The following is a 13,106-nucleotide window of genomic DNA, read 5'->3' as shown; positions in this document are numbered from 1 at the left end:
TAGTTTCCAAATACGTTTAAAACAGTAAAAATACTTTTTTTTCAAATAGGGTAAAAATAACTTCATAAATACTTTTGTCCTTTGGCCATTTCAATTTCAGCAGGAAAAGAAAACAAACAGCGGCTACAAACATTTTCATTTTATACTTGACGTTTCGTATGTTGCAACATACATCATCAGAAGTGACGGTTAAAACTCTTACACCAAATTTTAAAAACTAGAGCGAGGCATTGGTGACTAGTTAAAAAGTGTGATAACAAAATCGTAACTTCCGGTAGTTGATACTTCCGGAAACAACAGAATTCGCACCACATGAATCATACTAAAAAGGTAAACAACATACCCTCTGTTGACAATCGGAGGCTTAATTTCTTTGACACGGGTTATAATTTGACATCAATCTTTGATCCAAGTGAATCTCGTCTCACTTTACGAAATTTATTATCTGATTGTTGAACTTGAATTAGTAACTGGCAGTTTTTTTTTGCAGACCGTTCAGTCTTGTGATGCTGGATATTGTTGCCCTTGTTCTTTAGTAAAATCATGAATGGTAAAGTCGGCCATTTCTTTCGGATAATCCAACATCAATTATAACATAGCACGTGCGCTGGCCCTGCGTAGACTACGTAATCCCTATTGAGTCATCATGGTAAATACATCTATATACGCACGGCCGTGCGTAAATAACATAACGTGTGCAGATTCCAAGTTTTCGACGAGTTTGCGAGTTCCCATTTTAAAGTTTCGGACAAATCTATGAGACCGAATGCAAAAACGGCCGCCAATAAAGTGTTCTTTTGTCTTTGTGAAGCTTAGTCTGACTAGCCTCGTTTCACAGCCAATATTCTTTCAATTTTACGCGTGTTAACGAGGCAACACAAAGACAAAAGAGTAATTTGTTGGAGGCCATTTTTGCATTCGGTCAAGTAAAGGAAGACCTTAGACGGCAATGACAAGAAACAGGTTGCTGACCAGAGGTTTTCGTTAAAACAATAGTTTGCTGGGGTGATCTCAGTCTCTCTCCCCAAATGTTTGGATTATATTTGTGAATAGTTTGTATGCAGGAAGTGTATCTGACAAGTAGATTTTAAAAGCAGTTTTTTTTGTTGCTTTGCTGGATCAGCATGACCTGATTATGGCTGATCCACTTTTCATTCCTCCTAAATGACAAAGTAAATCTGAACAGGTCTTCAAGAAAGACGATTGTAAGACTATGAGGATTGCCAATTTAAGAATTCACGTCAAAAGGGCCCTTAGGAGAATCAAAGGTTGGCACATCTTTGATAACACATTTCCTTAAAAAATCACAGTGTTGGTGGGCCGAATACAACAGAATCTTTTTGGAATCTTCTGCAATTTTCTTGCTGGTCTTTATATTCATGAGCACTCTCGGCTCCTGTTATCCCTTCAGATTTCTCACATCTCAACTTCAGCCTTTTAGCTCTACAAAGCGATCCTTCATCCACTTTTGTCCAAGGAAACAACGATGGTACGCCTTAAGTCTCGTTTATGACCAGTCAGAGTCCGTTTAAAATCCGTCGGCAAGAAGTGTTCAGAAAACAGAACCTGTCTCCTACCGTGGCAAAGAAGCCATCTCCTCTTTTCATACGAATTTCCCACTTCTTCAGTTGTGTGTCCGATGGAAACGCACGAAACAATAAATCGGGTCAATTTTCACTTCGGTTATTACAGTTTGCAGATGCGTAACATTTGTGATCAAATTTGTTATCCTTGCTAGCAATTTGCACGGCTGAAGTAGCTTTAAATTTGCCCACAACCCCGTTCTTGTTTGCCGCGGCCATTTTGAATTCTATTGCTTCAAATAGCTATTATGGGATTCTCACGTGGCAAGTGCATAATACATGCAATTTGCGCCCTGAGAATCCCATAATAGCTATTTCAAACAGAAGAATTCAAAATGGCAGCCGTATCGGTAAAAGAGATTTATTGTGCCCCAAAATACAATTGCTATAATGCAGAAGATCTAAAATGTCCTCGTTTACAAAATCTGGGTGACTCAATGAAGGCCTGTTGTTGTTCGATGGTGGATAGGCCCGGAAAGGAAGCCTGTAACCTTCTGTGATCAACACACTCCGTAGCTTGCAATGTCTCGCTCCAATATTTATAACAGCCTTTAATCCGGCATTTGACAACATGTGTCGAACCAGTGCCTTTAAACTGATTGAATTCGTTTAAGTGACAGGAAAACAACAATAAGCAAAACTCACACTCAACTCCGTCCGACTCAACTGCTAGTCATTTGCGACCATTTGCCGCTGCTTTTACTTAATGCAGCAGACTATTTCGAACAAGAAGTGCTGAAATGGTCATAATTTCCACACTAAAGATGTATAATGAAAGTAAAACAATTTATTACACTGTACTCATAACAGAAGAATTTTATTCCATAAAGCTCATTTGTAGAAATCTACACGCTTTATTTCCACATGTGAAAAAAGCCTAAATTCCAATGAGTAATTCCACTTCTATGACATTATTTCCGTTTCCTGCAGCATTAGTGCTTTCGATTGTTTCAATAACAATGGATGCATACATGCTGCCCTAGATGGTAATTCGGGTGCAGACGACAATGAGGGTCTCGAAGATGGTAAACTGTTTTGTCTCGCTCAAGGAATTTAACATCTTATCTCCAGAGGATGTAAGAGGTCTGATTTGTAGCACAGCCAAGAAGTCTTGCCCACTACATCCGATGCCAACTACTCTGCTCACTCAGTGCCTTGACGAGCTGACTCCTGTGCTGACCGATATGTTCAACACCTAGCTTTAGCAGGGTCATTTCGCTGAGAAGTGGAAAGGAAGCTTTAGTTACACCCCTTCTGAAAAAGGCGGGTTTGGATCCGACGAAGGCGAACTTGCATCCCGTGAGTAATCTGGCATATGTTTCGAAGCTCACTGAGTCTGCCGCCGCCACCCAGCTAGAGAAACATATGCTTGAAAATGGATTGTACCCTTTACATCAGTTCTCCTATCGGAAGCACCACAGCACTGAGACAGCACTGTTCAAAGTGCGTAACGATATCCTACTTAATTGAACAGTCAGAAGGTCACTTTACTCGTTTTATTTGAGTTCAGTGCCGCTTTCGACACTGTAAGTCATAGCATGCTTCTTGCCTAGGCCCTCTGCTGTTTAATATATACGTGAGTGGCCTATTTGACATCGTCAGTAACCACGCCCCTGTTGCGGTGCATGCCTGTGCTGATGACTTCCAAGTCTACCTTTCCTTCAGTCCCTCAAGTTGTGTTAACGAGGAGCAAGCAGTTCAAGTTATACAGGACTGTGTAGCAGATATAAAGTCCTGAGCACGTCAACACAGTCTCATGCTTTAATGACGGGAAAACAGAACTTTTAGTGTTAGGTACGCGCCAACAACTTAGCAAAACTAATATCAGCCATCTGAGGGTTGGCGATGCGACTGTTGCTGCCTCCACGTCTGTGAGAAACGTAGGGTCATATTTTAATAAGAACTTTACTATGGTCACGCATGTCACTAAAACCTGTAGCGCAGAATTTTTCCACTTTCATAAAATTAGGCAGATAAGGAAGTTTCTATCACACGAAGCCACAGAAACACGTATTCACGCGTTTGTTACGAGTAAAGTCGACTATTGTAATAGCCTTCTGTATGGTCTTCCCGCATATCAGATCGCTAAGCTGCAAAGGGTACAAAACGCGGCAGAGCGCTTAATATTTAAAGAGTCCAGGTTTTGCCACATAACCCCATTGTTAAGACAATTACACTGGCTGCCTGACCATTACGGCATAATATTCAAGATATTAATGATAGCTTTCAAAGCTATCCACAGGCTGGCTCCACAATACATTAGTTGCCTTGTACGTATCCGGTCTCAGGGGAGATTTAATTTACGTAGCCAGTAAGGCATCATCCTTGACGGATTACATACATCTCGAAGGACCTATACGACACTCGGGGACCGCGCCTTTGCGGTAGCGGCACCGAAACTTTGGAACGATCTACCGGCTACTATTAGGAACTGTGCTAGTATCTATAGTTTTAAATCAGATCTCAAGACCCATCTCTTTAAACAAGCATTTTTAGAATAATTCTTTTTACATTGCTAGGATATTAGGCTATTATTTATATCAATATTATTATTAGCTCTTTTTTTTGTTAATACTATTGTAAATATCATTATGCATGTAATTCTTTTTGATATTACAAGATTGTAAAGCACATTAGATCATTGCGTCATGGTAATGCGCTATAGAAATCAATAAATTATATTATTATGAATTAAGTGAGCTGACGTGACAGTTTGCCCATGCACAGAGACTTGAAACTCTCCCTTTATGAATGAAAGACTATTCCTCAAACATTATGGAGGGAAAGGAGTTCCGTAAGACTAAAGAAGTGTCAGTCGCAAAGCAGAAGGTTAGGGTTACATTTGCATTTGGTTCTATTGTTGGTGAGTTTTTGTTTCTAATTTGCGTTAAGGAACTATTTCGATGAAAATTCTCGTGTTACGTGTTGTAAACAGCTTACGTCATAGAAAGTACTTTGTGCCAGGTTAAATTCACTCGTTGTTTGTGTCAAAAAGCCCTCACTCTCTCGTACCTCGCTCGTTCGGGTTTTCACACAAACAACTCGTGAATAAAACCCCGTACGCTGCACTTTCTGCGACGTAAACTATATTGATCAAACAAAGTAAAAGTAATTGTGTGTTGTTGTGTGGACTGACCCTAAAGTAGAACATCACGCTCTGCATACGATTTATACTGCTTACAATTCAGTGGTTAGGAATGCAGTAATTAAATAACCATTGTGCACTGACGAAACAAATTCTATACGAAACGTGGAGAAAACAAATATCTACTTACCGCAGATATTTTTACACTAATGAGTGACTTTAAAATGACAGGATACAGCCTCGAAACGACTTCTGACACTTTTAAGTTTTACAGTTTTCCTTATAAATTTTAACAACCCTTATGGTTTTATTTTGGCAAAAAAACTAATGAAAACGCCTTCTTGTAACCGTACTTTGCATTTCTTTAGTATTAAACATTGCAAAAATACTGTCGGCCATTTTTACACTAGCAAGGAGTAATCTCTTCCTTCGCGCGACATGAAAAGTTAAAATTATGCAAATTAAGGAAAGAAATGAGAAGGGAATGGGGCGCGACGAGAAATTTTTCCAATTTTTCTCGGGGCCCGTGGCTTTGCCGAACGCCGCTAGCTTTCGTCGCTTCCTGCATTCTTGTATTCCCGTCACACGCTAGGAAAAGAAAGAGATTGCTTGCAGTCTAGCCATTTTTGTTTAGATTTTGTTTGTTTTGATTTTTGTTGATTTTGTTGCTCTCTGTAACTTGCGATTTTTTTTTATCTTGGTAGCTTTCATTGCAACTCTACAGAGTACATTTTGGGATGAACTTGTTCCGCTTTCGTCTAACCAGAGTCGTGAGTGTGATATTTTATATTAAATCATATCTGAACCTGTTGATTTACTGGTTAAAAATTGCGAAGAACACGTGAACAAAACATTTACTCAGTTTAAATGGTCGTCATGGAGACAGCGAACACACAGACGAGATATTACCCATTTGGCACAGCAGAAATACCCGCTGTACGCTGCGGGCACTGCAGATTAACGTGACTTAAAAACGAGAACGCTCACAAGATCAAGATGAAGACTAATCTTAGTCGCTGCTGGGTTCGCTGTCATTATCCTCGTCATTAACATCTGTTGAATACCAACCTTTAGAGATACCAACATTAGCGTCGACACATAGAACACCACCTGCGTAAAAATATTTCCCCTCAAGGTAGTAATACCAACGCGTATCCCTTGTCTCTGATGTACACTGCGAAAGTTCTGATTCATTTCCATTACAGGTCATTCTAGACATCAATAAAGGGCCTTTCCCTTTACCAAACACAGTATGTTGAAAAACTTGTTGTACACCAGAATACCCCAGCTGACGGCATATCACGTGACCCACACGAATGTCTACACCATAACCAAATATGCCACCCCAGACTCCATAGTAAGACACCTCGATTGTGCCAGCGAAGGGAAGACTGGATCCTGTCAAACGTACTTGAAAATCTAAAAAAACAAGAAGAGCCAGTCAATGTGTCAGTCAAACCATATGATTGAAGCGGATAATGGAAGCTCATAATGATTGCTATAGGACTAAACGACCGCAAAAGCCTCTCATGTCATCTCTTTCTACCACAAAACAATAATTATTAGTCTATGCAACAGACTGACTCAGTCGCTTTCACAGACATCGCAAACAGTCTGTTTCGTCAATTTACCACAATCCTGTCAATCACTACGACTTCCACTGTAAGAAGAGGAGAGGCTTCCAAAGTGAAAGAAATTTGGCCTTTTGGCCTTTGGCGTATAAAATCGATCTCTGCACAATTAACTTGTCTTTAACAAATTCAAGAAAGTGATCAAAGCTTGGGGGTTTAAATTCGATCCTTTGCAGGAAGATGTGTCTCTTGCCAAGAAGGATATAACAATTAAGGATATGCATTTTAGGATCTTTGGGATTATAGCCATACATTACACTCAAGTCATCAATTAGCAAACATTCACCGCTGTGATTTTTCCACCAGCTAATTACTTGAACCCAAAACGTTTGAATTACAAAACAGTCAACTAGCATATGGGAACCTCCACTGCTACTGCTTAACTGCTACTACTGCTGCTACTACTACTGCGAAGACGACAACTACTACTAAAAATAATGATTATGAAGGAGTCCAGTGGCAATAGAGTCAGTGGAATTCGAAGTTAAGGTTCTTTGAGATTCAGCAACTAGACTGACTACCAGATCAGAGTGACAGCAAAGGGCCTTACCTGATCGTGTTAGACAATCAACAGGCAACGTCCTTAATTACGTAATGGCAGGATCGTGAGAGGCTAGGCTGGGATTGAAGCAGAAAGAGAAAACTGACAAATATCATGATCTAGCAAGGGAAATAAGAAAGCTTTTGCAAGGTCAAGAGGGTTGTACCAGTTGTTGTGCCGGTGCTTGGAACGATTCCAAACGGATTGGTGGAGTATCTGATTCTAGAGTGACTTACATTAAAAAGACTATCTTACTAGGAACAAGCAACCCACGTGCCGGAATGGCAAGGAAATCTAAAAGTTTTCTGGGCCGAGCAAGCGTATATAATGGCTAAAGAAGAGTTTGGCATTACTCACACACAAATGATAACCTGATAAGAACGATTAATATCAAGGTGATCCCTACCCGTTTAATGTCTGTAGATTCTCGAAGGCAGAGACAGTGGAATTGAATAACTTATAAGGTCATCAAGAGGGAGCAGATAAAGAGTAACATGCTAGGACTGATTAGAAGCAAACGCAACCGAAAGTTAATTTGACAAGAGAATGACAGTCTATTGCACCAGTGCTGATTTTCATAAACAAAATGGACAAGATATCTATGTGCTGATCTTGTATTGAAGATTTCCTTTTATCTCCCAAGAATCTGGCGATGCTACCTTAAGCAAGAACAACAGTCCAGTTACAGGAGACTGTACTTGTTGAAATCTAAGACAGAGGTATACAGGAAAGAAAATTAAGATTTGCCTTCTCAACGCAAAAGTCGACTAGCAAATGAACTAGGGTAGAATGGGAACGAGAGAAAAGAAAAGAGAACATCGAGAGGGAAGTGAGTGTGAAAATGCAGGAAATGAGAAGGAAAGCTTTTAAAGCTGGTTTGCTAGCTGTAGATGAAGATCGAACGGATGGAAGGTGAATGGAAAGTGACTAGGAAAAGGCGAATGAATTTGCAAAGAAAGGATTTGAAGACCAGAGGGGAATGCAGAGAAAGCCATATCCGTAACAAGATCAAGATTCTAATTTTGGCTGGAGGAGAATCTGACACCATGAAAGACGGCTGCAATTACGACATTGTTGGAGAAGATCGTCGAGAGATCGTGAAAAGTTTCAAGAGTACTTGTTAAAAAAGGAAATTGAAGAGGCTATGGACAGCAAAATGAGACAGCAGACCAGAAGCTAACTGGATGTAAAGTATTGGCGAGAAGTGAGGACCTGACGACGCACAACAGAGCTGTTATGTTGGTGCATGGGTGATTAGTGAACAGACGTTTCTGTCTATATCACTTACTTCATAGTGTTTTAAAAATCTTTTTTGCAGTTGCACACCAGCTATTCTGATACTACTGCTATGGTTCGAATATTTTATAACCACGCGCCCCCCCCCCCCCCCTCCTCCTTCCTCCTCCTCCTCATTTCTTAGTTACTCTAGGTTGTTGATGTCACTACGCCAATATCTGATTTTAGATTCAAGTCTGATTTTCCATTTAGGGGTTTTTCGTTTTTCTTAATTGGTTTTCGCACGTGATAGCCGAGTTCTTCTGTGACAAACACACCCGCAGCGTACATCAGCTGATTGGTTTACCTTAGAATTGCTGTTAATTGTCAACAACTCTATAACCTCTTTTACTAATAGAACAACTTCTTTCATTGGCAACTCTTTGGGGCTTAGCAGTCCTACCGCACAGCTTCCTGTACGTATGGCAATATCTTTCCTTTCAATTACAGCTGTTGGGCGGTTAATTAATTTATTTGAGGAAAATGAATGTCATGATTGACAGGTGATACTGGGTCTTCCGTCACATAAACCAATTTTGGCGTGTGAGTCAACTTGTGGAGTGTTTTCTGAGTGCAATGTGGCACCCTCAAGAACTTCTTGTCCTAATGCTGTCAGCAAGATATTTCTTACATCGTAAAAGGTTTGAACGTTGGAACGTTTGTACCATCTTCCAGGTGCGTATCATCCTGATAACGACTTTGTAGAATAAAACTAACTGATGTTTCGACAACCTGAGCAAAAGTCATCATCAGATGATCAGTTACCTATTTTTGCAATCACTGGAAGATGGTCTTCCAGTCTCCTTTCAGTAAGTCTGGAATATGGAAACTTACTAAGCCATAAATCGTACACCCTCTTCTGGTATACTAGTTCTATGGGGTTAGGGTTTTTTTTCAAGGGTATTCACACCATTTTGCCTCTGTGGTTCTTGTTTAGGTGCTTCTGTTATCCCGGGGCCCTGTGAGCCCTGCCGAAGGTCCTGTATCCTGCAACTCATTTTTCAACAAGTGGGAGAAGTACCAACTCCTAATATGTGGTCCTTGTTGACCCGGGTGTTGACCGATTCAGTATCCTGTTCTTTGAAGCTCTCGTCATCTTAAACCCTGACAAGGGAGGCACTTCAAACTGGCGGAGAGCGGGAACATTTTAATGTTCCTGTGGCATGCGTAGTCCAACTAGGCCATATATACCCCACTTCCCAATAGGTGGTTTGCAACCAATCTCTAGAGACACAGATAACAATGCTGCAATGTGCAATTGCTGGTGGACAAACAAAAGAAACTAATGAGAGATCTTTTTTTTTCGTCCACCAACATGGCAGCGATGACGTAACGTGAAAACCACCTGTTATTATTTGCCCAGTTGAGCTTGTCGTATCAGCGAGAACCCGATACTCACAATCTGAATCCAAATAACATTGCACTAACGCCTGCAATGTTACCCATGTGTACTCCTGCGAGTTCTAGTCATTTGTCGGTTCTGTTCATATCTTGAAGACATTTAAATATTTGGCCTTATTCAGTAAACACGACACAATAAATATATCTTATTAGATGTTTTAGTGTGTCGTATCGCTCAGTATTTTTACTAGTTGTGCTGTATTTTGACGAACCCGCTAGTTCGTCCAGATGCATTATGCGTCTTGCGCCCATCTTTATAGTAGACGAACTTAACAGACGTAAAACAAAAAAAAAAAGGGTTTGCCCAAGCTCTCCCTTACGAATTATGCGTCTTGCATAGTTGTTCTTGCCGTCTTTACACTAGACGTATAACATGACGCAAAACTCGCCTGGACGGAATATGCGTCTTTAGTATAAAAACGGCCAATCCTGAGATGAAGATACAAATTGCTTTACATTTCAGAAAGTTTGCTAAGACTGGAGCGCAAAACAGCCATCTCGGCTGTGCGACAAACGACTCTCAATTTTGTCAGCTTAATGCAACTCATGCGTCCTTTTGGAAGCAAAATCTCAGCAAGTCAAGGTAAAATGCATGTTTTCTTTGCTAAAATGTGACTTTTCCGGAACAAAGCGTTTCAAAAAAGGGCATTTCCTTGCCACTTGTGTTAATTTCTTAACATTTGATAAGGATGGCATAAAATCAATGAAACGTCAGGTTACTCTTCTCTCTTACCTTTCCTTTCTAAATTATTCAGCGATATCACCCCCACGGGAGGCCAGAAATTTTTTTTGGATTAACAAGAGCTTTCGTCTATAATTCAAAGGCTTAGAAAAAGGAAAGTAGTCATTATTAAGGAGTGAAATAAATAAAAAACAAAATTCTTGTCAACGACCTTCGCAAAAATGTTGCACTTCAAATGTTTGGCTTGCACTAACTGAATGACTCTTGGTTATTTGTAGTTTATGACTCACCTTTTATTTGTGAAACGTTTGGCTTACAGACCACACCTAGATCTTGATAACGGTCGTAACGGCCAAGTCCAGGTTGTGTAGAAGAAACGCAATCCATTAAATTTCTTTCATTACCCAAGCAACGTACGTTATGAGACAAAAACCACTGAGGACTAATTTCAGGTCCACTTCTTGGCCATCCTGTCCAAAGAATACTGTCATTAAAGCCAAGCTGCCGACATATCACCAACAGTGATTTAGACAAGAAACGCAAGCGGTATGCTTGCAGGTAAATTGAACCCCAAATCCCTCGTATTCGAATCTCCACTCGGCCAGCGTGAGACACTGAAGAACCATGCAACCTCAATCCATAACCTAGTTTGAAATATAATTAATGCATAGTTCGTATTAAAGACATTAAAGCTGTACTGAACAAATAAGACCCCAAATCATCAAATCTCCTGGGTACCTGGAAAAAACCTGCAATCAAATAACATTAATGACTCAGGTGCAGAAGAATGGAATAATTAGTTGAAATGTAGTATTCTAGCTTATCCAAAGAAAAGCATACAGATTGTGGGAATAATGATTTTAAATATGGTTACTCTATTTTGTCCCCTTAGCAAAAGTGAGATGAAGGTTGACATTTAATAGAAGGTTCACAGCCGCGACCTCTGCAAGGCAGACAATGTTGGCTGGATCCGACCAAAGTCCCCTCGGTTCTGCAAGTAAACTCTTTGTAAGCACCTCTCCTTGAAAAAAAACCAACTGAAAGCGATAAATGTTTTCTTAGAGAGAGATGACTGTATCCCCGTTTTCTTCCCGTTTCTTGTGCGCTTGCAGTAGTGATACTTGAATGAAAGCAAAATACGGTAGCTTCATACCAGCAGAAGTTGCGCGTAGGCGAAGGGGAGGTAAGGAAAAGAATTTACCGGTGAAAAGAACTACGCCGCGACAGTTAGAATGCGCCAAAAAAAAAAGATGTGCAAAAATGTTTTTTCAAATTCCCGAGTAGGATATCAATTACAATTTTCCAAGAAGAGTATCATTCACGTTGCTATTTTGGCCTTTTTTCGAGATGAAGAGTTAGAACTTGACCAAACTTTTGCAAGTTGTAATTCATTTCCATCTCCTTACTGGGCTTGTGGCCTTGTCTTGATAATGAAGCCTGGAGATCTAAAACTTTCCAAGGGCAATGAGGCGATTTTGAACAATATGACTGTCGATTTGTAAGGAGAGTGAAACATTCTAGCACGGTCAGTTCACTACGAATTTGAGGATCAAAAATAAAACTGAGTTCCTGGGAAGATAACATGAGCAAGTTTCAAGAATGTAAGAAGGCAATTAATGCAAACACACTTAAACTTTGCAAATTTACTAAGGTGTCAACAATAGATCGCGTATTATTGGTATTCCCCAAAGGCTTAATTCATAGGTTTCGCTAAGTTTTCTAAAGAAATGCAACGCTTATTAGCCTGGGTGCCTTTCGAGGCCGGAGTGTTTCCGAGAAACTTCTGGGTCGCTTTTCTTTTTCGCTATAATTCTTGTATGTCGCGTCCAACTGTTGACTAGTTTTCATTGCTTGTAACTTTCGTTCGTTCTATTGTTAACTTTGTTTTTCGTCTGATTGTCTCTGATTAATGTCACACAATTTGTCAAGTTTCTTGTATAAATTTAGTCCGGACTACAATTTTTGGTTTGGATCACAATGTTATTGGGACGTTTTCGATTAGAAGCCGGTTTTTTAAATCGTGAAGTCAGGACACCGTGAAGTACAGTGTAACCGAAGTCATGCGCGGTAAGAGTGTGGTTTTTAATAAACTTCAACGAGCACTACCACGCACCGGTGGCTCAGTTGGTTGAGCACCGGGCTGTCACGCGGGAGGTCGCGAGTTCAACTCCGGCAAGACCAACACTCAGGGTCTTTAAATAACTGAGGAGTAAGTGCTGCCTTTGTAATTACATCTGGAAATGGTTAGACTCTCTAGTCTTCTCGGATAAGGACGATAAGCCGGAGGTCCCGTCTCACAACCCTTCAATGTTCATAATTCTGTGGGACGTAAAAGAACCCGCACACTTGTCGCAAAGAGTAGGGCATATAGTTCCCGGTGTTGTGGTCTGTCTTCTGTGGTGTATCATAGTTGGGAGGGTAAATGATATGATATGATGACTAATATGCGTGACTTCGGTTACAGCGATGACTCAGGTTCTGGTGGGGTGAATAGATTGCCATTACAAGGCCTGGTTTTCGGTTCTGGAATTAACCTCATGATTTAATAGTGCTGGATCGGTCGAGGCAAAGGGAGCCAGGTGAAGGCAGCTTCCTTACCTTAAGGTTGGGGGATGGACATCAGAGTAATCATCACTTTTGTTAAAAACATAAAATTACAGAAGTTGAATGCATTCACGACAATTCAGCGAACCTGGGCGACATGAGGCATATAGCATGATCTGTTGCATCAAGAAAACGGTGAGGAAACTCTGGAACCGAGGACACCAATAGTGCAGCCGAAAAGAAAATTTAGGGTAGGGAATTAGACTTTAAGAACTTCAGCCTATAGGGCCCAGCGAAAGGAGCCCTAGCAGTTAAGGCAGCGAGAGATACAATCGGTATTAGAGGAATCAGATAGTGTGAAACG

The 13,106-nt window shown here is 40.5% G+C and overlaps 1 protein-coding gene across 1 annotated transcript in view; it reads right to left on the bottom strand.

The window, feature by feature from the left end:
• LOC138007418 (scavenger receptor cysteine-rich domain superfamily protein-like) overlaps positions 1 to 13,106 on the bottom strand; it is a 114,375-nt gene that overhangs the window by 28,054 nt on the left and 73,215 nt on the right. The window contains exons 6-7 of the mRNA XM_068854314.1: positions 10,489 to 10,842; positions 5,737 to 6,087 (exon numbers count right to left, since the gene is read on the bottom strand). Coding sequence (XP_068710415.1) covers positions 5,737 to 6,087; positions 10,489 to 10,842 — 705 coding nt within the window. The remainder of the gene's footprint in view (positions 1 to 5,736; positions 6,088 to 10,488; positions 10,843 to 13,106) is intronic.

Source organism: Montipora foliosa, chromosome 6 (genome assembly GCF_036669935.1).
Source record: "Montipora foliosa isolate CH-2021 chromosome 6, ASM3666993v2, whole genome shotgun sequence".
Lineage (NCBI taxonomy): Eukaryota > Metazoa > Cnidaria > Anthozoa > Scleractinia > Acroporidae > Montipora > Montipora foliosa.
Note: the sequence above shows the minus strand (reverse complement) of the source record. Positions and strands in the feature narration are given on the sequence as shown.